General features: G+C 41.8%; 2 protein-coding genes and 1 long non-coding RNA gene across 4 annotated transcripts in view; 1 reads left to right on the forward strand and 2 right to left on the reverse strand.

Moving 5' to 3' along the window:
- Positions 1-1,312: 1,312 nt before the first annotated feature.
- Positions 1,313-7,741, reverse strand: ddx5 (DEAD (Asp-Glu-Ala-Asp) box helicase 5). The gene is given in 13 exon segments (XM_037792457.1): positions 1,313-2,083; positions 2,287-2,508; positions 3,836-3,895; positions 4,034-4,095; positions 4,653-4,763; positions 4,896-5,068; positions 5,167-5,327; positions 5,412-5,553; positions 6,013-6,084; positions 6,212-6,345; positions 6,434-6,530; positions 6,658-6,844; positions 7,567-7,741. Coding segments are annotated over 13 exon segments (1,884 nt in total). The 5' UTR covers positions 7,614-7,741; the 3' UTR covers positions 1,313-1,667.
- LOC119501819 lies at positions 7,416-25,546 on the forward strand. The gene is made up of 3 exons (XR_005209926.1): positions 7,416-7,558; positions 20,927-21,134; positions 25,390-25,546. It is a non-coding gene; the product is annotated as an uncharacterized LOC119501819 (long non-coding RNA).
- The window catches only part of smurf2 (SMAD specific E3 ubiquitin protein ligase 2), a 63,597-nt gene continuing 51,196 nt past the window's right edge, over positions 13,798-26,198 (reverse strand). For both annotated transcript variants that reach the window (XM_037792456.1, XM_037792455.1), the window contains exons 12-19: positions 25,383-25,584; positions 22,926-23,029; positions 22,518-22,632; positions 20,925-21,103; positions 19,235-19,493; positions 18,902-19,103; positions 16,646-16,721; positions 13,798-15,419 (exon numbers count right to left, since the gene is read on the reverse strand). In XM_037792456.1, the coding sequence (XP_037648384.1) occupies positions 15,263-15,419; positions 16,646-16,721; positions 18,902-19,103; positions 19,235-19,493; positions 20,925-21,103; positions 22,518-22,632; positions 22,926-23,029; positions 25,383-25,584 (1,294 nt within the window). In that variant the 3' untranslated portion in view covers positions 13,798-15,262. The remainder of the gene's footprint in view (positions 15,420-16,645; positions 16,722-18,901; positions 19,104-19,234; positions 19,494-20,924; positions 21,104-22,517; positions 22,633-22,925; positions 23,030-25,382; positions 25,585-26,198) is intronic.

Genomic DNA, 26,198 nt, shown 5'->3' on the forward strand with positions numbered 1-26,198 from the left:
CCCTCCACTCACTCCTCCCTTTCCAAGCGTGTCTGAGGCCTGTTGACAGAGGCTGGGAGATGGTTCAGAGCTCTGGGGTGACACATGCTCAGTGCGGTCGTGCGTTGCCGTTGGCTCAATTTCGGCGAGTGCAGATCAGATTTTACCGCGCATGTGTTGTACAACCAAAGATATGACGCGTGACATCACATTTCACCCTACCTCGTGTCAGGGAACTATGATGGCCTTCAGGTAACTTAAAAATGTGAAAGGCCCTCTATAGAGCCAGTGTTTGTCTGTAGAAACATGGTGGAGCAACATTGGCAGACTCTGTGAAGAGGACCCGCTCCATATGTAGATATAAACGACTCATTCGACCATTCTTAGTTTCCATTGATTTAACACTAATGAAAAATGACTATTCCAATTCTGACAATAAATCCACATAAATCCTACACACTGGACCTTTAAAGCTCAGTCAAAAGTAGGGATGTCCTGATCACATTATTTTGGTGCTGATCCTGATAGGACTTCTTTAATATCGAGTGTCTGCCAATACAGCATATCGCCACTTTGAATGTAAAACTTGTATCACTGGTGTCCTCATAACATTATTATAATGCTGTGTACGGCAGTTTCCTATACTTTGTACCCAACCTGGGAGTCAGAACCCCCCAAAGGTTGGTTACAAGATTAACAGGATGGGGGAATGAACGGTTAGGGTTAATACTACCCGGTTTCAGCCACATAAAATTGTTTAAGACTTTTTAAAGGCATTTGTTCTTTCTCTATTAAAAGGAAGGTTTAAATTCATGCACACTGGGAGCACAAAGTCTATTAAAAACCACTGGTTGAAACAGTCTACTGATCAGGTGTATGGTCGTACATTGTCCCATTTTAGCCAATGGGACGATAAGAAAACATGTTTTGAGAACCATGTCATCAAAAAGTCATTAGTGTTGCCCTGATGCCACTATAAGTCAACTTTGCCAGTATGTGATGGCACTAGACTGACAGACAAACTGAGTAACCAATCCCTTTCTGCTGCTGGGACACAAGGAGGCAGCATGTATAACAGATAAATTTCCATTTTTGCTACAACACCACAACCAGCAGTTGGTCACAGCAGATTTCAATAATGTAATATGACACACAGTGTCTGCTGGTTCAAGATGTTACCATACCGAAGACTAAACATGATGCCTGAGTCAGTATATTTGTGAATCATGACACCTTCTGGACAGAATAGGTAATACAGGTGTGTAAACCATTTTTCTTCAGAGTAGATGTCAATAGTAACTAGAACAAAAGTTAAGAAAAACAACACAGCAAATCTGATTTTATGTTTTATTTGAAAGATCATGCAGTGCACTTCCAAGTTAGGAGCTTAACATCACTTTCAAAGATACACATGAAAAACCAATACATTTGTAATTACCTAGTACAAAACAAAACTAAACATTACTGTGGGAATGTAACAAATTAAATAGTAATAAGAAAAAAAAAAAAAGTGTGCAACACAACTACTGCTGCTGCACTGCAGATCTTAAAAGGCTTGATAGAGGTTCAAGTTGTTTGTAACCCTGTTGTGTAAATACAAAAAAAAAAAAAAAGAGAAATTCTGTATCAAGTGTAGAACTGAACAAGACAAAAAGCAATAAGTTACTTCTTTCAAGTGTATGGTGCGTTTACTGAGAGAACTGAGGAGGCATGGGGTACGGCACCAGCGGTGGAGGATGCTGCTGCGGAGCCTGTGCCTGGGGGAAGGGGAATGGGGGATGACTGGCGCCGGTCTGTGCGCCAGTCTTAGCGAGAGCAAACTGTTGGGGCTGGAAATTCTGGCCGCCGAAGGCTCCGGTTTGGTTGTTAAAGTTGGACTGTCCATTACCGTTGTAGCTGCCTCCACTGAAGCCATTGCTACTGCTGTTGTTGTTGCCGCCCCCATAGCCTCCATTCTGTGTATTTGTGCCAAAAGCTTTATTTGGTCCGTTGTCAAAACCTCTACCATTATCCCGGTCCCTAAAACTGCCAAAATCACGCCTTCCAGAATACCTATCCCGACGGTCATCTCTGTAATCACCACCGCGGCCTCCCCTTGAACGACCTGGAAAGGAAACAAATGAGGCTCGGTTATAGACAAGTTCTTTAAACAAAGACTTAACCAGAAATGGTTTTGAGATACAGAAGTTAATAATGAAAATGATTATGATAATAACCCCCTTCACTTCAAGCAAGCAAAGGAGAGCAGCAGAAAAAGAGTGGCTGCGGTTCACAGCACAGTTTCTGTATCTCACCAATTAGATTTACCTCCTCTGTCTTCCGCCATTTGGAGGAGCTTTGGGTTGATGGCCTGGTTGGCCTCGCGGAGCACAGAGATGAGGTCGCTGGCCTGCCTCATGTTGTTGGGAGTGAAGAAGGTGTAAGCCGTGCCTGTCTTTTGGCTACGAGCTGTTCGGCCAATGCGGTGGATATAGTCCTCAGAGTTGTTGGGGTAGTCAAAGTTGATGACAAATTTCACATCTTCAACATCTGTAAGATTGTGTTGCGGTGTGCCATGAAGGAAAAGGAGGACAGCACACACAGAAATGTGCGCCAGCGCCACCACAACAACCAGATCAAAAACAAAAAGGCCAAGTTAGTGCGGTCATGAGGAACAGCTGGCAAATCCATAAAGCTGTAAAAGACTAGCATTAGTCAAAACTAGACAAACATTTACTCCCCGGGGAGACTACGGTGGGAAAAGAGAAACGATGCACACTCCATTGGCTTCCCATCCAGTGGGATAAAATAAAAACCCTCCTCCTACCACCTCAGAAAGAAGGGATCAGAAGTCTTACCATTTTTTGGAGTATGCATTCACTAGTCCATTCCCATTGCAGCACACGCCCCACATATTGTCAAGTGACCCACAGGTGTCGCTATACAGTAGGGCTGCTATGCACACTACTGCCTCCTAGTGTGCTTCAACTAGCACTTAACCAAGGTCCCTTTGTCGCACTCTTGAGAACTTGCTATAAAGCTCAAACTGCAGTGTCTCTTGCCAAAAAACTGTAGATCTGAACCAATTTGCAGGATGCCTACAAAACGTGCATCCCCACTCGGCATGGCAAGATTTATCCAGACCCCGTGTTCACTTGATCATAATGTCTCTCGTTGGCAGGTCTCGACATGACTTTGAAACGCAGGCGAGGGAGGAGTGTGAGCTTGGATTTGTGTCCAAGTGTGTCCGACTAGCATGTCCCACTGTCACCAAAAGCGCCAGTAGCCATGTCATTACAGAGGTGAAGGTATGACCGATCTGACAGACTGCTCTTCCGACAGAAGTTTAGAAACTGCAACGTTAACGCCACCCATGCTTTACAACGACTCTACGCAACAGAAAGCACCTTCCAAATGACTCAAATAGCTTGCAGTGGAGCGCCCAAACATACATGCAAGACAATAGGAGACAGTGTAGCTGGGCTTTGAGCTGGGACAGTTACAGAGCCTGGGTGTGTGTGTGAAGCAGTCCAAACCATTGCCAAGAGAACAGACGAGCGTATGGGGGAGGAACTGTGGCCAGCCCTCAACTCGCCCCCCGTTTTTAGGTAGGCCAGCGCGTTATGCTGCACTTGGGCCTGGTCACCTCTGTATATCTGCGCGACTGGGAGACCCGTGCCTCGCCAGTCAGGACACCTCCAAGAATCCTCATTCCCCCTCTGGAGACCTGGGCTTGTCATGCCAAGGCCCTGCCACACAGACTGCTCCTTCAGGTCAGGGGAGAAACTCAGAAAGAAGCAGAAGAGTTAAAGAAAGCAAATACACTTTCTTTTTGAAATACATTAAGAGGACAAAACTGTTCAGGGAGGATACTGACCTAGACCCCTGGAGGCAACATCTGTTGCAATGAGAATTGGAGCCTTCCCATATTTGAACTCTGAAAAAGTAAAAGAAGAATAAAAAAAAAAAAAAAAAAAAAAAAAAAAAAAAAAAAAAAAAATCAGACATGATTAAATGTTTCCTGCAAGTTATACAACTGTGATTAACTAGTGATTTACTGGTGATGCAAGCTTACCATTGAGAACCCAGTCTCTTTCCTGCTGGCTTTTATCTCCATGGATTCCCATAGCTGGCCACCTAACAGGATTGAGGGTTTAAGTGTTAATCAATGGCCATACAAGTACTTTAGAACATTAAGGTCAGTACAACAGAATTAGTATTTTAATTAGGCAGATACTGACTCAAATAGCTGGATCGGATATCAGTGACTATGGGGCTGATCTATTTAATTCAATGTTTATATACATTATATACTGGAATTTTGATCCTGTTTAACTTTAGACCAATTTGTTGCTGCATTAAAGAGTTTACACATGAATTGTAATAAAGGTTAATTTTGAAGATTTTTTTTTACCAAGATTCTTGCAATTTATTATTTTAATAAGGAATAACAATTCAGTAAATGTATATCTATGAGTTTGTTAATTTCGTTTTACTAAGTTAGGAAAGCAATGTTTAAGTCAAACCTGATGTTGCTTTAGACATAAAAGAATGATCTCAGTCACTTCCACACAATGAGGCATACAGTTTATTAATTTTTCACCAGTATCGGATTGGTACTCAGTATCAGCCGCTATCTTATCAGGACTGAAAAAGATGGATTGCTGCATCCCTAATTTAAAATCAACACTTACCCATCCCTTCTCATTCTCCTTGTGAGGTCATCACAGCGCCTCTTTGTCTCTACAAAGATGATGGTCTTATTCTCCTTCTCGCTCATGATTTCCTCAAGCAGACGGATGAGCCTAAAAAAAGAAGATGTCACCGTCACTAAAAATTGTAAATTCTGTATAAAGAATGCGTCAGTCGCATAAAGTTATTACAAAAACATCAGCTTCAACAACACATGCCATTACTGCCATGGACATATTACTCACTTGTTCTCCTTCTCTCCATCGTTGCAAACATCCACGATTTGCAGGATGTTGTGGTTGGCACTGAGCTGCAGTGCCCCCACGTTGATCTGGACGTACTCCTTCAAGAAGTCCTCAGCCAGCTGGCGGACCTCTTTGGGCCAAGTGGCACTCCACATCAGAGTCTGACGGTCAGGCTGCAAAAATAGTAACAGTTAGCAACACATTCCCTTAAAGTAAGACATGAGGCATTCAACTTCACATCTGAGTTTACAGCCATCCAAGTAAAACTTACTCTGATTTGGTCGACAATTTTCCTGATCTGTGGCTCAAAACCCATGTCCAGCATTCTGTCGGCCTCATCCAGGACAAGATAAGTGCATCGGCGAAGGTTAGTCTTCCCTGCTTCAAGGAAGTCGATAAGCCTTCCTGGAGTGGCGATGCAAATCTCCACACCTTCAATGGAAGCGTCATGGTGAGAATTAAACCCATGAAAAACGGCAATCTTTTAAGTATTTAACAATAAAAAAGCTACAATACCTCTTTCCAGGTCACGGATCTGGGGTCCCTTGGGTGCTCCTCCATAGATACAGGTAGACTTGAGGCGAGAAGCTCTGCCGTATTCTGCAGCCACCTGTTGCACCTGCTGTGCAAGCTCACGGGTCGGGGCCAGCACTAAGCACTGTCAAGAGGGAAATTATGGCCTTTCAGTACACGCAAGGCAACAAACAGCTACACATTTCATTCAGTTCCCATTGTTGGAATAAAATAGGTCAGGAGACCCACATTTCAACATCAGGGTCACTTATTTCTGATAAAAAAGTGTTAATAAATCAAAAAGCATTATTCTTTGTTTTTTTTACTGAAGGGGGGGATTTTTTTTTAAGTTTCTAGAGAAAAATAGGAGTTTCTGAAGAATATTTTAGTTCTAGAAATGACACTGTGGCTACAACACTTTCCATTTGTTTCATCACTGATTGAGATTAGTCAGCCAGTGTCGCTGCCATCTCACCCACAGTGATGAGGTAATATTCCCTTCTACGACAACTTACCGAGTCACTGAGACAGACAAAGAAAGTGCTTTTTGGAAGGGGTGGATCAAAAGGTATGCGTGTGAACAGATGCAACGTTGCGTAATGACTACTTACGATGGGCCGTCTCCACGTTCAAGGAAAGGCTGGTGGTTGATGTGCACAATTGCAGGCAACAAATACTGCAATGAAAACACACAACAGTCACTCTCATGAGCTAGACAAATGTAATCTTGATAACCACATCCTCACTGATCAGTACAGATTAACGCAGTATTTTCTAAATGTCAGAGAGAACATGTAACTTACGGAAAGCGTCTTGCCAGAGCCCGTCTGCGCAATGCCGACCATATCTTTGCCACTAAGAGCCAGAGGCCAGCCCTGAGCCTGGATGGGTGTTGGTTCGGTCCAGTTCAATTTATTGATCACATCCATCACGTAAGCTGGAGAGAAAAGAGGCCAACAATTAATTGAAATGCAAACATACTTGGTGAAATGTGTACATGTAATGCTCAATTTTTTAAAACTTACATGGGAAGGCGGCCTCGTGAAAGTTGGCAATAGGATTTGGGCATTCTCTTCCCTTAAATGTAATTACTTTGGCCCTTCTGTATTGTTCAACATCTTGCTGCAAGATAAAGAAAGAAAGCAAGTTCAGTGGTCATCATAACCGGTTGCATAACTGCAACACGTGCAGGAAGGAGAGGGAGCACGTGTTATGTAACACCTCATGGTGACTATATAACGTTACATACCGGGGACCTCCGGGCAACGTCGGGATGCTGCTGGTAGAAGTTTTTCTCAAACTTCGGGAGCTCGTCCATGTTCCATTGTTTCTTCCGAAGCCGTTCACCGGGGTTGCCGAACTTCCCTCCACCTCCTCCTCCTCCTCCACCACCACGGTTACCACCAAAGCGAGGAGGACCGCCGCCGCCGCCATATCTGCAATAAAACAATAACTATTATAAGTATGGTGGTTTATAAAAGTCACACTCAGGCAAGTGATAACGAACATAGGCCCATCTTTAACTGCGTCACTCTGTGAAACGATTACAGCTGCCATATACTTTCCAACCAGCAGAGGAACAATGGAAAAACCAGCCGGCATTTTGTATCCGCATTCACGCTGCTGCTGCCACATGGCGAAACGCCGACGAGCCAGCTGTAGAACGTTAGCCGGCCTTAGCAACACCATTATTACACGTTAGCAACGGAGTCAATATCACTAACTCAACTTTATTATTATTATGATGGATGAAAGGATTTAGTTTATCCACAGATAGTATTGTGAATAAGAGTTGGTGGCGGTGGCAGTGATGATGTAACGGCCGAGTTACCGGTACGCTAACGTTAAAGCTAACGTTGAGCTAACGAGAAGTGGCTGTTGCCGGGGCACGAGGCCAAACTAGGCCTCGAGCCAACGGACAACGGGCCCCGATCAACGGCCTTCTGCTGGTTTGAATAAAAGACACACCAACTGCCGATTTTCAAGCTGATTAAAACGGTTAAAATTCAAAATTCAAATTATAACTGTTTCCTAACGTTTTTTCCTGACAGCATTTCAGTTCTTATAGTGTATTTCTTCGAGGTTGCGAGTCTTGTTCTCGTCAGCCATTTCTACGAAACCACACGATGGAGAAACTCGTCTAAAACCAGGTACTCACCCTCTGTCTCTGTCTCTGCCGCGGTCTCTGTCGGAATATCCAGGCATCTTTGTAAACAAGTTGTGTAAATAAAAATAGATAAATACCCTTTTACTTGTGGTTGTTTAACCACCGACTAAAAAATATCCCGACCGGCAGTTGATGCTGAAATGCCGGTAATGTAAAAATTAGACCCGGTTTATATATGGCCGAGAGGAAGTCCCCCTCCTTTCCGATGTATTCATCCGCCACACGGTGTTCTTCTTCAGCTTCCTAACGGCTGATAACATAGAGCCCGTCGGACACCAGTGAAACTGACTGTAAGTTCACTATAACTAAACTGATAATACTACATATATATATCCAGACCTCCACTAAATATATAGTCTATAAATTAAATTAGATTAGGCAGAAAAAACATATGAGAGGTTTCTTTCAAAAAAATTCTTTTATGTAAACATTAGAGCGATCGAAACAAATCTCTAACGTTACATAAACGATGAATGTATTTTTCTTTAACGCTCTATTTTCTTTCCCCGGTGTTTCCTTTCTGATGCTTTAATGGTTTCAACAAATGTTCAGTGCGGATGGATATGTACGAGACAGAAACTGGTGCTCCGGCTATGACAACGCTTCCGATGTGTTACATTACGGTAACTGACGTCATCAGGACCAACCCAAACATGAAAGAGACTACTTTTTTTTTTTTGTTCCTCTTTTGTATTGTTTAATTACACCCATTGTGGCCCGTTTGATGACGTTTTACTTAACTTCTTTTTTAAATAAGTGGACAAGCAGATGTTTAAGAGATTATTATAAACCTAGATTACAGATTTTTCTGTACAAAAAAGGATATATTGATGTTCAAAGTGTGGAAAAAGGTAAAAATGAGGTCATGTAGGCTGCCCCCTGAGCTCAATGGTGGACCAAAAAGACACAGTGAGAGTGAGGTTTAGCCACTAACTGATTTGTAAAAATATATATTTTCTCTTACATGATTACTTTACTTTACTTTGACTTTATTGTCCACCTTAGTGGAAATTTGTCTTTGGCTTCTCTAGTACATAAAAGATAAATTCAAACATGACATGAAATTCAACACATTAAAAACATACAGTCAGCAAAACACTCTGCTACAAAACATACAACAACAAACGTACAATTGTGAAGATGGGCAGGAAACAGCAGCAACAGATGGGGATAAATTACACCATTCAAAAATACTTAAGTTCTTCCCTAGTGCAGTCATTTTGCATTCAGTACCTGTATGGCATGGGGAAAAAAGGCCTCTTATATATGTTCCGGCTCGCCCACCGGGACCCTGAATCGACGGCCAGAACGGGAGCAGTCATTATGATACTACACCATAAAAAATTAAATAAAATGTGTATGAATTCTCTATGAAAGTGGCCTAAATTATGTTAAACAAAATACACAAACATCATATGTGTTGTATGTCTTTGACATACTTATTCCTTATACTGATTACAGGGGTGGGTTCCAGCTCCAAATGTTTTCTTAATAGCCCTGAATATTTAAGGTTTTTTAAAATACCTTCAACTTTGTGTCACTTGTACTCAGTCTCTCTGACTGGACCGGCAGATTAATGGAGCAAAAGTTCCATTACTGGGCAAATAGTGCCATCTATGTATGTGCGCCCTAACATTGTTATGTTTTTTTTTTAATGCTACAACCACTACTATGCTACTCCCTAAAGAAATCAAATATGATTGATTCAATGTTCTTCTGTTGGCCTATTTACTTGGCATTGTTGAGGTTTGCATTGATTTGCAATGAAAGCAGCCCAGATTATGATGACATGGATTCAAATGTAGCAGATTCGTCAGCTAAACATTCATTCTGTGAACTCTACTCCAGCATAGTTTAACAAATATCGGTTACAAGTTAGTAATGCTGTTTACACCGAATTCCTACCCTATATGTATGTTATGTAACATATCAGATCAGACAATGTTTGCCTCTTTTTAGGTGGCAGGAGTGAAAATTAGTCATCCTTAATATTTTTTGCGTTAAGGCCGATACACCAAGCTGACAGTCGGCCGTCGGACAGTTTGGGGCCGTCGGTGAGCGTCCGTCGTCTTAGTTTTGTTTCGCTGTATCTGGCACCGTTGGCTCTAGTCTGCCCGTGTCAGTTTTTTAGGCCAATTCAGCATGTTGAATCGGCGGCGGCCGCTCGTCGGTGAGAGAAATCACTCTGATTGGCTGCTCAGCTGAAACGAAGCAGTGCATAGAGAAGAGAAATGGAAGTGAGGAAAGCAAGCCAACGAGTAAAGTCAAGAAGAAAAACACAGGAGGCTCTCCTCACTTTTCATCTTCATCTCATCTGATCATTCCAATACATGGATATTTTCACACCACAGCTAAGTGGTGAGGGAGAATGGTGTGAAAATGGTGGGCAGACGCCGCTTTATTTCATGAACGCATCATAACAACGGCTTGTATATCCGCCGTTTTAGGTATTCCAGTTTCCCTTTTGGAATGACAAATACAGACTTCCGAGTCCTGCAGGTACGGAGAGTTATTTCCTCTCACGCAGGCGCAGAAAGACGTACGTAGTAGTTGGCCGTCGGGCGTAGTTTTTGAGGTGTGTTCGATTGCAACTCTTTGGCCAAGACAGAGGCGTCATAAGGCGAAGCAACTGGTGGCCTTTGTTGCTGCTAGTTCTTTCATGTCGGGTTGGTGTGTCTGGACCCTTAGGGGTTCAGACAGTTGAAGACAGTTGGAGAACAATTAGATACAAAATAGGATGCATGTTCTACAGGATGATTTATCCTTGGCAACTATCATGTTTTTTCTCAAATGATGTACTGATTTTTAGTCATTCTATCATCAAGTGGCTTGAAAAATAATGTACGCAGCTACTGTAAATGGGGAAAAAAATCCCCCCTGGATCCCCCTAGGTTTGGGCTGAGCCCCGAATGTTTACAACAGCTGGCTCCGGCCCTGCTGATTACACAGGGAACCCCCAAAATATGAACCATTATCATCCTGATGAAAGTCTAACTTCTTTCCAGTCTGTGTAGAAAGACCGTTTTAAAGACCTCTCTGTAGCATGATCTACAAAACAACAGAAACTGTACTTCACACCTACTTTACAACAGCTTCATCCATTGTCATTTTACCTCCTTTCCCTGCCCCCTCCTCTGAGCATCTGGCAGATGGTCTAATCCAGAGTGGTATCAGTGGGTGGTCAGGGGCACGGGACATTCACATGTAAAGCAAGAGTATTTGCACCCCCCACTTGATATGTATTCTCAGCCAGTATGGTATGAACAAGCCCCTGACAAACTGATCTAATGTAAATAATCGGCAAATAATCGCTGTTCAAGGGACTTGTTGAATCGCTCCTATGTTGTAAATAACTTAACAATAAATCAGCTGAGAAAGTTTTTGGAAAATGGGAATGGGAATGTGACGTCAGCAGTCAGCCATTTTTGGAGGATAGAGGGTAAGAGTGCCATCCGCTGGCTGTTTAATGCAAATGTCAAAGGATAACACAAAACACTGCACAGTGAATAAGATACGAAAGCTGATTTGTAGTATATATAGTATACAGCCAGACACAAAGGTAGGCCGTTATGGGTTTCATTTTGCAAGATACCGGTAGATTAAATATGCAGTATTAGTTATCTTATCTTTGTCAAGATGACGTGTAGTTGGCATTTGGCTTGTAGATCTTAATGTCCTATACCTACCCGTTTGTAAATTGGACATCGGCTTCCAAAGATGAACATATTTGAACTGCTGACAGGTGTTCACTAACACCAAAAACCACATCAGTGACTGTAATGGGTGGCAAACTGTCAAGGTCCTCCTAATTTGTAAGGATTGATATCATAAACTAACTTCAATTTTGTAATATATCGCCCCTTTGCCTCCGTTTGCCTCTCTTTATATAGGTATTTGTCTTTCGCACATACTTTTACATTTCTTATGATATACTATTGACAGATGACAGATGGAATAGACCGGTGACAGATAATGATAATCTACCATAGCTCTGTACGCTGCCCTCCAAAAATGGCGGTGTGCCCCAGAATGCTCTGCGATTTCCCTTCCCTTATTGAAACAATCATTCAAACAGGAAGAAGCACAGGACATATATTTTGTACAAGGCCTTACATTGTTAGACAAAGGCAAGTTTAATTAGAACTAATTACACACAAAAATAAAATACTCTTACAAAATGATAGTGTTAACATACATCAAATTGCATCAGTCAGCTATGAGAGATATAGTCCTGCTAGTGGATCATGCTATTGGAAACAAAACAAAACAAAGAAACAAAAGCGGCATCTCTCAACTTTCACTTGTTTTAATAAAAAGTTCTTCAATGAGAGGCAGCTACGGGGCAATGCTGAGCGGTAGTGTAGTGTAGGAACAGACAGTAGGGCCATCCATCAGCTTGTGCACTGGACTTAAAGGCGAATGAATATCCGTTAGAGAAGCCACATTAAAATACACATGGCAACCCCGTTCTGTTTCTGTGCAATTCCTCTTTTCATTTTTTTTAAGTAAAGATAAATTACAGGTCGTTTGATCCACATATATGAACAATATCTTATTACTGTACAAAGCACCATCTGAGGACACTTTACTTTGCATACACTTGTCCACATAAAAGAATGAAAATGATCAGTTCATTTTTTTTTTTTTTTTTAGTGTATGCAAATGTTAAGAACAGTCCACGGTCGTAGAGATTGCTAGACAGGCCAGCATCCTTTTTGAAACATTCAAGGATTCATTTTTAATCGTAGAAAACAATCCCCACTTTTCTCTAAATAATAAAAACGTCACTGATGGGACTGTGTAGCAGGCGGATTCATAACAGGATTCATCTCATTCAGTTCCCTTTCAACCACATATGGACACATGCAACGATTACTGTGTGTTAACGGTCTGCTGTGGGAAAACAATTTAAACGACAAGACTTTTCTTAACCCCTTAACATTCAGGAAATCAAGACAAATGGTCAGAATTAGTTTCTCGTCAATTGTCAAATCAAAGGACGTTACAAACTACATGTGATATCTCCTGAGAATGTGGCTGGCTAGAGCTCTTGATTATATTTTGTGGCCACAAACAGGTATGAGCGTGAGTAGTGTAGTGTGCACTTTAAGCAGTAGTATGTCATTGAGTAAGGTTGCCAATATAAGACAAACGTTTATGCTATTTAGCACCACATGGCTAGAAGGTAGTTTTCTTTTTTCAACAACAAAGATGTGGAGGCGGCACGAAAAAGATCATGATGGACTTTGGACTCATCTGAACAAAATACCATTAAAAAATAATGGTAGGTTTCATGCTAGTGACGTTAAAGGGACAGTTCGGATGTTTTGAAGTGGGGTTTTATGAGGTACTTATCTATAGTAGGTGCATTAGTTTCAGTAGATGATGGTCGGCACGCTCCCAGCTTGGAGAAACAGACAAGATTACCGCCACTGGAGCAAAGCATTATACTGCTGTGGACGGGGCCGGCAGCAAAACGTATTTCAGCCACCAAAAAAAATCAATATCCGTTTAAGTGTACACTAGGTTTAGAATATTTTCACTGCTTTACCTTGCCATCAGACAGCCCTTTCCGCCAGGGAACTGAACCCGTTGTATCCATCTATGCTCTCTTCAAAGCCACCAGACTACATTGAAAAAAACTGTAATTTTACCTTGCAGGGACACGGGAGTTGCTGGTCTACCGCTGCCTTGATCGGTTAGTTTGTTTTTGTTATTGTGTGACCTTGGTGAACCCGAACTAACCAAGTCCCCAGTAACACAAACAAACTAACTGATCGAGGCAGCGGTAGACCAACAACTGTGTGTGTTTTTTTCCAATGGAGTCTGGTGGCTTTGGCGAGAGCATAGATAATGGCTTCAGTTCCCTTTCGAAAACATAGACTGTATAGCGGTGAAAATATTCTAAATATAGCGTACACTGATATTGATTTTTTTTATGTGAACCTTTCTTTTAGGTGGCTAAAATACGTTTTGGTGCCAGCCCTGTCCACAGCAGTACATTGGATGGTCGGCGTGCTCCCAGTTTGAAGAAACAGACAGGATTACCGACACCGGACCAAAGCAATACAGTGCTGTGGACGGGGCTGGCAGAAAAATTTATTTTAGCCACCTAAAAAAATGTATAACCGTTTAAGTGTACGCTATATTAAGAATATTTTCCGACGGCGAACTGAACTGAAAATGAAACGTATCTATACTGTTTCTATACTGTTTTTATACTGTCATCTGAGCCTGCTGGCTTTGGAGAGACATAGATAAGTTTCATTTTCAGTTCAGTTCGCTGTCAGAAAGTAGAAGGAAAGGGCTATCTGACGGCAAGATAAAGCGGTGAAAATATTCTAAATATAGCGTTGCTACCGGCCCCGTCCACAGCAATACGTTGCTTTGCTCGGGTGTCGGTACTCCTCTCTGTTTCTCCAAGCTGGGGGCACACCAACCGTCATCTACTATAGGTAATACACCTACTGTGGATAAGTACCTCATATAACCCTACTTCAAACACCACAAACTATCCCCTTAATATAGCCCAGCTACAAATGTGTTAATAAAAATAGTAGGGAGACATCACCACCACCATAAGTAGCTCCAGAATGTAATCAGTATAATTTAAAGGGTCCGTTCGATATTAACAAAGATTCATTCATTAAAAAACTGATTATGGCACTCAGAGGACATTGTGTGTTTAAAATATTTTTTTGCTCTTTAAGACACACCTCTCCTTGTACAGTGTGAGAGAAGTTGTGTCCAGAAATAAACCACAGCATTCGTAAGTGAAATTCAGTCAAGCTTAATTCTGTTTTTCACAATTTGTCTTCCATAATTTAAACAGTAACACTTAACATTTAAAAGATCTTATTTTTTTTTCTGAAATAATGGATCGGGGTTTCTGAAATATATCAGCAATAAATTATATATATATATAGAATTTTACTGTTTTCAATTTTTTTCCCCCGTTATATAAAAATAACACATTTCAAGCTATTCATTCATTTTCAAACAAAACTGACTGTCAGACGTGTGAAGTGGGAATGCAGCGCTACTTGCTGGCAGCGACTCAGGAGCAGAGGTCCCTGCTGCCGTCTTTGGAGAGGGTTGTAAACAGTCGGCTCTGCCTAATTCAGTCTCTAGTCTCGCCTTCTCATCCCCGTTCTCCAGCCTTGGCGTTAGCGATAGCCCCGATGTGGTCACTCCGAGGCACCAAACAGCACGAGTCGCGTGCACTCTGCATACAAATTTAGTGTTTCCAAGTGGTTGTGGGAACCATTAATAACCCTGTGCTCTAGCAAACAAACCAGTCTCGTTAATGTCGTTTCAGAGTGGACTGACCTTGTGTTCTGCTTGGTAAGATGGAGCGTTGCTACATGGAATACAGTCTATTTTTAAAATGCTAAAATGAATTTAGAAAAAAAGGGAAGAGCCGGCAACTTTTGCAGGTTCCACGAGTTAGTAAATAGTCTGAGTTATTAGCAGCTGAAGAGATCCTTTTCAATGATGTAAAAAAAGACATGAAGGAGGGCTGGAGGGTCTGAAAAGAAACCCAGAGTCAGGTGACATTTTCTGGTCTTCTCTGGCTCACCCTCCCTTAGCTTGGCCACATGTCCCCCGGGAAGTATGGGCGTCCCTGGGTGAAGCAACCGTGGAGGACCCCCGTCGAGAGTGGATTGATTTGTAGGGGGGAGGCTTATCACGGCCAATCCACGTTGCTTCCGGTTGTTGCTGAGCTCGGCCCGCTTCGGTGGCTCACTCCCACAGCGAAGCCGCACGTCTCCTCGATGGCGGTGAGCAACTTGTCGTACAGTTTGTCATATTGCTCATAGGGAGGAATGTCAATCCGGTTGAAGCTGGGAAAAAAAGAAGGGAAGAACAGATTTAAAAATCATATTTTGGGGACTGCACTGCTTCATAACTCCAGAATAAAGTAAACATACATTAAAGGGGTTTAATAATACAGTGGAAACTGTTTATAGTGATCATGGTTACAGTGATCAACCGCTTATATGGATCAAAAAGCTTGGTAAAGAATCACTCTATACAGTCTATACAAATGCTGCTTAAGTAATTTGCTTATAGTAATCAAGTAGTCTGCTTACAGTATTCATTTCAGGTCTTTTCATCCAGGTTGAGTCCAACCTTCCATACTAACATGCTATTTAGTACGTTAAAACACAGTATGTGAGATCTTTCAGTATGTCCAAAACCTTAGCATGAAACCAATAGTACGCACATTTTATACTATTTCCGTTTAAATAGTACAGTATGCAAACACTGGACACAACGGTGTCATAAATATCCCACAATGCAATGCAGTAGTAACGACAACATTCATAACAGAACGTCAATAACGCTTCAAATTAAAGTAAGTAGAAGATTCCCCTTTGCTATAGGTATAATACATTTTTTAAAAATTAGTTAGGACTTTATGATTCTCACAAATCATCGTTTGGTCACATGACACTGGTACGTGTTACCATGATTACATGTCTCCAACCGGTGATTACGGTTCAGTGCGTCCAAAAAGATGCATACTACTGTTTATTCACAAAAAAGTATGTTGAATGTTTTAGCGCAACTTTGGAGCGTTATTTAGCTTTCTTCCCGACAAGCTAACGTAACATACCAACCGATTTTCTTAGGTTTTCTAGTTTCATATGATACCAGGATCTTCACTCTAGCTTTAAGACTGAGCCTGATACATACGCTACGTCGTTTATCGATACAATATTGCCACACAACATATTGCGATACTATGCTGTCTTGTTTCCCCCCCCCCCACCCCTACTTTTAAAAGCATATAAAACAGCTGTACTGTACTTTGAAAGTCAATAAAGTTCAGTAAATATTACTTATTACTTTATATTCATGTAATAAATATACAAATGTGAATTTGTATGAGAAATAAAAATAATTTGGTTATTACAATCATCCACTTATAGTGATCGATTTGACCCAGACAGACGTGATGGCTATAAGGTTTCCACTGTACTAACTACAAAGTTTAACACTACCCTTCCCCTCTGACTCCATGTCAAACAGTCTGAAAATGTTACAAAGCGGACAGTTTCCTCACCAGGTGTGGGCTTTGGGCAGGTTGTTGGTGCTGGCATCGATCTGGTGGATGGTAAAGAGCCGTGGACCAGCAGCACCTGTATAAACACAATCAGCTTACTTAAAATGGACCTTCACACACCCGTTACGCACTGAATGACTGTATGTATTCTCTCTTTGAAATGTCCAGGTTCCAGGCTCAGAAATGATTTTTGAGTTGCTCAGATTCAGCTGGTCATTTTGGGATTTAAAAAGTCAACAAAAACAAAAAATCAAGACGCTCAAACTAGATTGGTGAAATTGAGACTTGGCAACTTTCAGGTTGGCAAGAACGATCAAACAAGCCTGGATGTAATCAATCAGACCTCTGTCCTATCCAATGAGGATCCCCAAGAAAGAAAGGTTCACGAGTGTAGGGCTGCAACTACAGACTATTTTAATTGTCAATTAATCTGTTTTCACAATTAATCGATTAGTTGTTTGGTTTATAAAATGTCAGAAAATGGTGAAAAAAGTCGATCAGTGTTTCCCAAAGCCCAAGATGACATCCTCAAATGTCTTGTTTTGTCCACAACTCGAAGATATTCAGTTTACTGGCATGGAGGAGTAAAGAAAATATTCACATTTAAGAAGCTGGAATTTAGACTTTTTTTTCTTAAAAAATAAAACCGATTAATAGATTATCAAAATAGTTGGCGATTAATTTAATAGTTGACGACTAATCGATTAATCGTTGCAGCTCTAAGTGAGTGAATGGAAACCCTGGACATTTTAATTTGAAACTGAATTTTTTAAGTTTAGTTTTTGAAATTATACAACTTGCGATGAGTCTGGAAATCTCAAAGATGGTAATTTAAACAACATTAATTCAGACATATGGTTTTCAAAGTAAAATATTTCAGTGCTATAAAGTCAGTGGTATCTAAATTTAAACATATTAAATATTCAGTAGTGGTTAAATGAGATTTTCAGTTGCTTATAAAATGATAATTATTATGACCTTTCTTTGCTTATATACAATAAGAAGAGATAAACGTGTGCAATGGTATAAGCTGTTACAGGAGGCATCTAGACTTCTTATTATATTGACAGAGTTGTGTCATTTGTTACAGGTTTCATTTTCAGCTGACCTACAGCTTGATGTTTGCTTTCCAACTACAACCAATCATGTAAAGAAACAAAAATGAACATTAGTGACGAACTTCCTTTGTTAGAGTAAATCATTTATTATGGTGCAATCCGTCTGTGTGATGTTTTGTTATTGAGGACAATTCCCTTTATGTCATTAAATGTCCTGAGAATGGTCCAACAACACATAGTACTGTACAGTATTTAGATACCAGCAGTACTATCTGAGTCAACTTTGTCCCTTGACTGCAGCCATGTGTCCAGCTTTGAGATGTTTTGACCAAGAAAGGAAGGCTGTGTTACATAAGGTGTGTAAGGGTTGTGTCTGCCTGTGGATCATGGTGCACTCCTCCTCATGCCTGGGCGCTCTGTCTCTGGGCAGCACTGTCTGCCAGGACGGACCCACTGAACCGCTGCACTACGCGCAGACTCAGGGTTCAACTCAGGTCGGAGAAACCCAGAGACACAGAGGAGCAAAGAATCCCAAACACACACCATAGACAGAGCACTGTGTGCACAAAAAAGGAATAGCAAAGGCTACACTACCACACCTTTGTACATTATGGATCTGACATCACATTAAAAGGGATAGTTTGGGTGTTGAACCCTACAGTAGATAACGGTCGGCACGCCCCCCAGTTTGGAGAAGCAGACAGGAGTTACCACATGGAAGCAAAGTAATGTACTGCTGTTCCAACGGGGAATGGAAGCCGTTATCTTTGCTCTCGCCAAAACAACCAGACTCCATTGAAAAAAACAGTAATTTTACCTCACAGAATACAGGGTTTGCTGGTCTACCGCTGCCTGGATCGGTTAGTTTATTTGTGTTATTGTGTGACTTTGGTTAGTGTTGGATTCACCAAAGTCGCACAATTAAAGTCGCACTGTCTATGGATAAGTACCTCATACAACCCCACTTCAAAACACCCAAACTATCCCTTTAACATTCATTTTGTACCTCTTTCAACTGCATGACCTGGCTAATGCTTCAGAGTGCTCACTCTGGTCTGAGTCCATTTCACAAAAAAGGCAATTCACACCAAGGTGTTTCAGGAGCGGTTTCATACGTAGGACTTTCTTGCATAACAATGTGTACATTTACATAACAAAACATAAGGTATGCACAGTTTTTCATCTTGGGTGTTGTTACCTTGGAGGGCCTTGAAGCCTTGCAGGGGAACTCTGGAGGAGCCGGTGACGAACTGCAGCAGCCGGGCTCTGCGCTCCTCGTCGAAGGACTCCACAGCTTTCCAGAACCATTTGACGTTGTTGCTGTCTGGAGTGCAGTGTTTGAGCCTTGTGTTGGACTTCCAGTCGTTGATGTCGATTTTACCCAGACCACATACGATTAGCTACAGGTCGAGGAAAGAAGTAGATAGTAGTTTTTTTAAGGAGTGTTGTGAAATTGTTTCAATAAGGAGGTAAATCTAGATGCGTGTCTAAACAGCAAAGAGACGTGATAATGAGAAATGAACTAAAGTACCTCTAGCTCCTTCTCATCAAAAGCCTTGAGGAGGTGCTGGGGGATGACCTCATTGAAGCCCTTCTGCAGAGCCAGGAACTGGGCCTCTATGCCTCGCAGAAAGCGCCAGTTGACGTAGAGCCGCACGTACTCTTTCTTGGTGTCCTGGGAGACGGGGATGCTCTTACCGTTGGGCTTGAGCTCGTGCTGGATGATCTCTCCATAGGCATTGTGTTCTACGCAGAAGGTGTGGTCCAGCACACCTGTGATGTCATTGTCCCTGAAGAGAGATAAACATTTCAATGACTGTTCGAGGACAACAATGGGCTTTTGCACACAATTGGTAAAAAAAAAAAAAATACAAAGTACTTGTCATTCCAATAAAACACTGGTGATAGGATGTTAAAGGGACAGTTCACCCCAAAATCCATTACAAGTACAAGTCCTGCATTGAAAATGTCAGTATGTAGTAGAGAAATGTCCCCTGTGACTGTAATACTATTATATATTATATCATTAGATTATTATTACTCATGCATTAATATAAAAGCAGGATTTTACTGTTGTAGTTGGTTGAGGTGGAGCTCATTTTGAACTATTAATTAATGATTATTTTCATGATGGAGTAATCTGCTGATTATTTTCTCCATTAATTGATTGTCTGGTTTGTAAAAAGAGTGAAAATAGTGAGAAATGCAATTACCCAGAGCCCAAGGTGACACCTTCACTATGTTTGTTTTGTCCAATCAACAATACAAAACTCAACATTATTACTTATACATTAACATTATTACAATTATCAAAAGGAAATGACAAAACAATGAAAATATTTCAATTAATTAATCAATTAGTCGACTAATCATTCCAGCTGTACTTTTACATTTTCACACGTTTTGTGTTAAAAAAAAATGTAATTTGTAAAGTAACTAAAGTTATGAAATAAAAGTAATGGAGTAAAAGTATAAAGTGTCATGAGAAGACAATACCCTAGTAAAGTACAAGTACCTCAAATGTTTTACTCAAATACAGTACTTGAGCAAATGTACTCAATCACAATCCACCACTCTGTAAACATTCATGGCGTCCTCCTCTGCTGAGCTGTAACGTTAGCTACCTCAGTGGTGCTAAGTGAACTAACAGTTAGCTATGAGTGGATGCACGCTTCCTTCTGCGCAGTGATACAGTTGGCGGGTGTAGTTCGGTAGAAAGAAAATAGTTCCTACATGAAAATGCTCACAACAAGGTCCGTGGATTATCTTGAGTAACCAACAATCTCAATTGATAAATAGCACTACAGGTAAGAGGATAAATGTGTTTTTGATTTTGGGGTGAACTGTCCCTTTTTAAGCTGAAGTAAAAACCTGCATAAACACATGGTCTGAAAAACATGTGCTCAGGGACCACTGATGTAGGAAATATTCAAAAACCCTGGGGGGCGCCAAAGCACGGGAGAGAGGTTTTCATGTGGGCCAAACAACTCATCAGTTAGATAATAAAATGTACTTATAATTTATGAAATTTACAATTTGTAAGTGCTGATAATCACTTTGTTATACTCCTGTCACCTGTAGACTGTGGACAGGAATGCAGAGCATAACATTGTGTTTGATGTGTTGTAATTCCCTGATCCAGAAATCCTCTTTCACTTTTCATTCACACAGGAAAGTCAATATTGTTATTGACTTAAAAAAAACGTGTCTGATCTACGTACAGGATCCACACGAGGCTGTTGTGCAGGTCGGGGTCAACGGACTCCATGTCGTCCAGGGTGATGGGTTTACCCAGCAGCTGTTTGTAGAAGGGCAGAGTGAAGCCTCCGTCTATGTAGTGGCCGTGGAACACAGCCATCCCCATGATACGGCCCACGAAGTGAAAGTATGACAAGTGCTCCTGAGAGGGAGACAAAACATGAGAGACAGCGGTGAGTTGCCAGCAGAGCTGACCGACTATTTAAAGAATGTTTACAATATTAAACCACTGAATTCCCCTTTAACAAACCAACCAATTCTACATGATACAAGCAGTAAACAACGGAACAGCACAGTCTCACGTATACTGGATGGAGAGCAATAGTTAAATGGATAAACACAGAGAGCGTTGATGTTGTGTAAGATAAGACGAAATAACCAAAGCCATCAGTGTCTGAACCAGGGCAGGAATTTTCCCTTCCCTTTGATGCCCTTCTGAGAACTGTATGCCCTTCTGAGAACTGTATGCCCTGCGGCCACAGTGGCCTTGATTCCCCGCCTGCACTGCCACAGCTGATTCTCCTCTGTGTCTTTCCGGTCAATACGGTTTCTAGACACCAGTTTCTTTGTGGAGATTCTGAATTTTTATTGGGCAACATCAAGTGAAACGCTGCAGTGCACACATAACCAGTGGTGGGTTTGATTTCGAGCCTGGTAGGAACAGCTGTAAAACCGGGCTATTTATGCTGATAGTTTGACAACAGGCACAGCTACGCCGTGTTTCAGTCATTGGAGCTGATCGCTGCCACTCTAGACAATGCTTGTGAGCTTTCAGAAGCGTCCCAAAAGTGCCTCTCTGCTTCACTAAAACTATGCGTCTAGTCTAGTGTTTCTCCTTTGCTGGTTGAGAGGATGCACCCAAAACCATCTCCTTCTACCCCCCTCTGTAATCTTTCAAGTAGGAGAAGAAATGCGAGCGTTCTCCTGCTAGCAGGCACTGTATGTGAATATATAGATACAAAATAATTATGAAGATGAATGTATTTTTAACAACTAAAACACAGCCACAAATCTTTGATCCGTGTCGTTCATAACTGGGCTTTTTACAGTATAAACTTTGTCTGTAGGCTACATCACAACAAAGCAGGAAATGACAACAATAAACAACTTACAAATATTGGTAATTTGTAACTACCAATAGATTATTTTATAAAATAAACTGCTTTTTAAAATGTATTTATTGTTCAATTAATTATTTCTGTGGACTTTGTGGACATTGTGACATAGTATGCCATGTTGTCAAGAATTTGTTCAAGGCTTCTACAGTTTTTACCAAATCAAATTAAATATTTTTAAAGACCTTTTTACTACAAAATACATGTAATTTAACATCTTTTTCATGATTATACCAGTCAGTGAACGATGGGAATCCAGTAGGAATTATTAGGCCTGATTTCAATGTTTTTTTAAGACTTTCTGAGACTTGCAGATACCCTATTGATCCAAAACTTGTTGTGGTTATGAGTGCATCCATTTTTAGATTCAGCATCTCAATGCAATTCAACACAATTTTCAATCAGTTTTTTTGTGTGTTGTCGGTGGTTACTGTGACTCACAGGGTTGACCGCAGAGTCCGGGTTTATCTGCAGTGTGTAGATGTCATCACGGGAGTACTGGAACAGGCCGTAGTATGGGTTCAGCATCTCATGCGACAGCAGATAGAGCCACTCCCTGCACACAGTGTGGACGTACACAGAGGTCAGACAGGAGGTGGAAGGGGAGAAAAAAAAGACTTCCAATAGAATTACAATACAGAGGATGTAACTGGGATTGAATGAGTTCAGAACTAGCCAACTTAAACTGATGAAGAAATGACACCAAACCAGACAAAACGATGGTGAGTGAGTTGTGTTCTCTGGCTCCTCCACTAGGGGGCAGACTGCCGTGTAAAAAGTGACAGTATTTACAGAAGCACAGTCTGTGTGCTCCATGTACCAAGCTCTTCTTCTGCTACGGCTTCTTACCTGGCAACTCCTCCATAATCGAGCCCTTCCTCTCCTCTGAACTTCACCATTAGCCTTTTCCACAGGTCCTTCGGCCTCATCTTCATCACCTGGCGATACGACTCCTGCAACACAGATGCACACGCCTCGTCAAAGACAGTTAACAGCATCAGTTAGACAGCTGTTTACTGTATTTGCCCTGCTAGCTGCTGATGCTGCAGAGCGGTCCTCAGCAGGGGATGAGTTTAAGAGAAGCCATTTAAAGGAATAGTTTGGGTGTTTTGAAGTGGGGTTGTATGTGGTAATTATCCATAGTCAGTATATTACCTACAGTAGATGACGCCCCCCAGTTTGGAGAGGCAGACTGAAGTTACCGCACGGAAGCAAAGCAATGTACTGCTGTGGACGGGGGCTGCAGCAAAATGTTTTTTTAGCTACCTAAAAGAAAGCCAAACCTAAAGGAATTGATATCAGTTTAAGTGTACGCTATATTTACAATATTTTTGCCAGTTTTCCTTGCCGTGAGACAGCTATACAGTCTCTATTTCTGATGAGGAATTTAAGGGGTTATCTATGGTCTCACCAAAGCAACCAGACTCCATTGACAAAAACAGAAATTTTACCTCGCAGAATACGGGAGTTGCTGGTCTACCGCTGCCTCGATCGGTTAGTTTGTTTGTGTTATTTTGGTATTTTTAAGGGTAAGTTTGGAAGTCAACAGCGCAAACAAACTAGGCAGCGGTAGACCAGCAACTCCCGTGTTCTGCAAGGTAAAATTACAGTTTTTTTCAACGAGTCTGGTGGCTTTGGCAAGAGCATAGATGGATACAACAGCTTCAGTTCCCTGTCAGACACACACTTACACTTAAACTGATATTCATTTTTTAGGTGGGCCTTTATTTTAGGTAACTAAAATATGTTATGCTGCTGCCCCCGTTCACAGCAGTACATTGCTTTGCTTTCGTGCGGTAACTCCTGTCTGTGTCTCCAAACTGGGGGCGTGCCGACCGCTGTCTACTGTAGTTAATATACTGACTTTGGATAAGTACCTCATACAACCCCACTTCAAAACACCTGAACTATCCCTTTAACAGTTTGCCATGTCTATGTGAGAGGTCCAGCCTCTGGGGAAACTCACAAAAATCATGTGCGATCAGTTCCAGGGATACAAACGCTCATAATGCCGCATGTGAAACATGGTAACTGCTAGACCAAAGTTTGAGATTATTCTAAAAAAGTTAAAAACTAGAAAATCAAAGTAGCATTTCCTCTACTGTAGCAGATTTGTAAGAAATAGAAACAGATGCAGTGTGGCGTTACAGAAGCCATTTCCAATTGGTTCTCCGTTGTGAGGCTGAGATCTCTCCACGTCAATCAGTGTTCATCCCACGTGCAGAAGGCTTACAGCGTCAGGGGGAGGGCTCATTTAAAGTGGATTAGGGGCAGTTATAATAAACACAGCCATAAGACTATAATAACACAGCCAGGTTCCACTTTGCCCTGCAGATACAGCAACCAACAGAGAGGTGCTGTGAGAGAAATGGGTATGTCTTATCTACACCTAAAAAAGACGACATAAAGACAGGCCTGACAGTCCGCCAGCTAACACTCGCCTGTTCAGTCCTAATGTAATGCTTCAGCTGGTCTGGAGACTCTATGCAGTTATGTCTCGCTTAACCTCAAGACGTCCTCTGAACCCCCCCTCCCTCCCTCCCTCTCTCTCACTCTCTCACTCTCTCACATTGAGATCAGCCAACAAAAATGTCTTCGTTCAGATTAACAGACGCGGCTGTTCCAGCACATTCCAGTGCATATTTTATGAGGGTCATGCAGTCTGTTGCAGGTGTTGTTGCTCTGATGAAGGCCCCGCGCCTCCTGGATGCAGGAAAAAAAACTCCCCAGCTGAGAGAATGTACTTGAGAAAAACCTCATCCCAAACAAGAGGTCTGCTTTAGATTTTGAACAGACTACCTTCACACATCGCAGAAATCCGTGTGTGTGTGTGTGAGAGAAATCATTCTCACAGCCAAACTATTACGGGCAACGACCTTTATGGGAGTAGACAAGGAAAAACCTTCAGGGAATGTTTTAACATAACTTGGGTGCGTCAATACATAACTTTGTACAATTACAAGCAGCTCTGCAGATACTAAAGAATGAGATGTTTGCTTTCTCTTAGAGGGCACTGGTGTTGTTTGGAAAGCACAATTGCTATGGTGTATTGCTTACGGTGCCGAATGTAGATCTGTCGGCTGGAGTTTTGGGGAAAATGAGGGCAGGTGGTTGTGCAATGGAGCAAATGTTAGATCATTTCCATGTTTTTCTACCATTTTGTTATGCATTTTAATTAGTTTCATGCATGCTCTGGCTGTGATGGCAGAATTTCCCCCTGGGTTAAATTATGTACCCGCTTAATAACAGGCTGTGAGCTCCAGATGATGCGATGACATGACTGAGCTTGTTTCTTTCCATCCTCACCTCGAAGATCTCCTCGCGGGACACCTCGATGCGGCAGTGTCCGGCCTGAGGCTGCTGCTGGGACAGCTCCTGGCGGAGGATCTTGAGCTTCTGAACAAGGTCCCTCTTGTACTTGGGCACCGTGAGGCACTCGGCCTCCTCTGGGAGCTGACTGGGGGACACCAGAGCCTGCTGGGCCTGATCCTTCAACTGGTTCTGACGACTGGAGGCGGCAGGGAGAGGGAGAGAAAAGAGCGGCGTGGGATAGAGGCAAGAGAGAGAGGAGGGGGAGAAATGGGCCAAGATAAAGAGACAGAAAGACACAGAGGGACAAGAGGAAAGAAAAAAATTACAAGTCTTAAAATGTACCAAAACCAAACAAGCTTACTACTGTGAACAAAGTAAGCAAGCACTCGCACAAAAACAACAAGAGGAACGCCAAAAAACTCAAAATAGAGCTTTCAGAGAGTGACAGTTCTTTCTGTGTCCTTTGCTGACTGCAGAGTACGAGGAGTAAACACACTGAGGTCATCTGGGAAGCACATCAAGTCAAACAGCTGCCTCAGCCCCTCACAGATAGAGACAGAGGTGAAGGTGGGATTAGTGGAGGTAAGACGCCTCCCTCATCCTTACTCTCACACACACACACACACACACAGCTTCCTCTCCCCACCTCTCCACCTGACAGAGGCCTTGTGGTCTCACACAGACTGAACTAAAATAAGGATTTCTACGGGGAAGCAGCAGAACATGACTGAGGGAGAAAAAAACATTCTGCAAATAAATCCTCTGTTGCTTTTGACTCATCATGTACACTCGAGGTAATGAAGGGTCATT

This window comes from Sebastes umbrosus, chromosome 14, assembly GCF_015220745.1.
Source record: "Sebastes umbrosus isolate fSebUmb1 chromosome 14, fSebUmb1.pri, whole genome shotgun sequence".
Classification (NCBI taxonomy): domain Eukaryota; kingdom Metazoa; phylum Chordata; class Actinopteri; order Perciformes; family Sebastidae; genus Sebastes; species Sebastes umbrosus.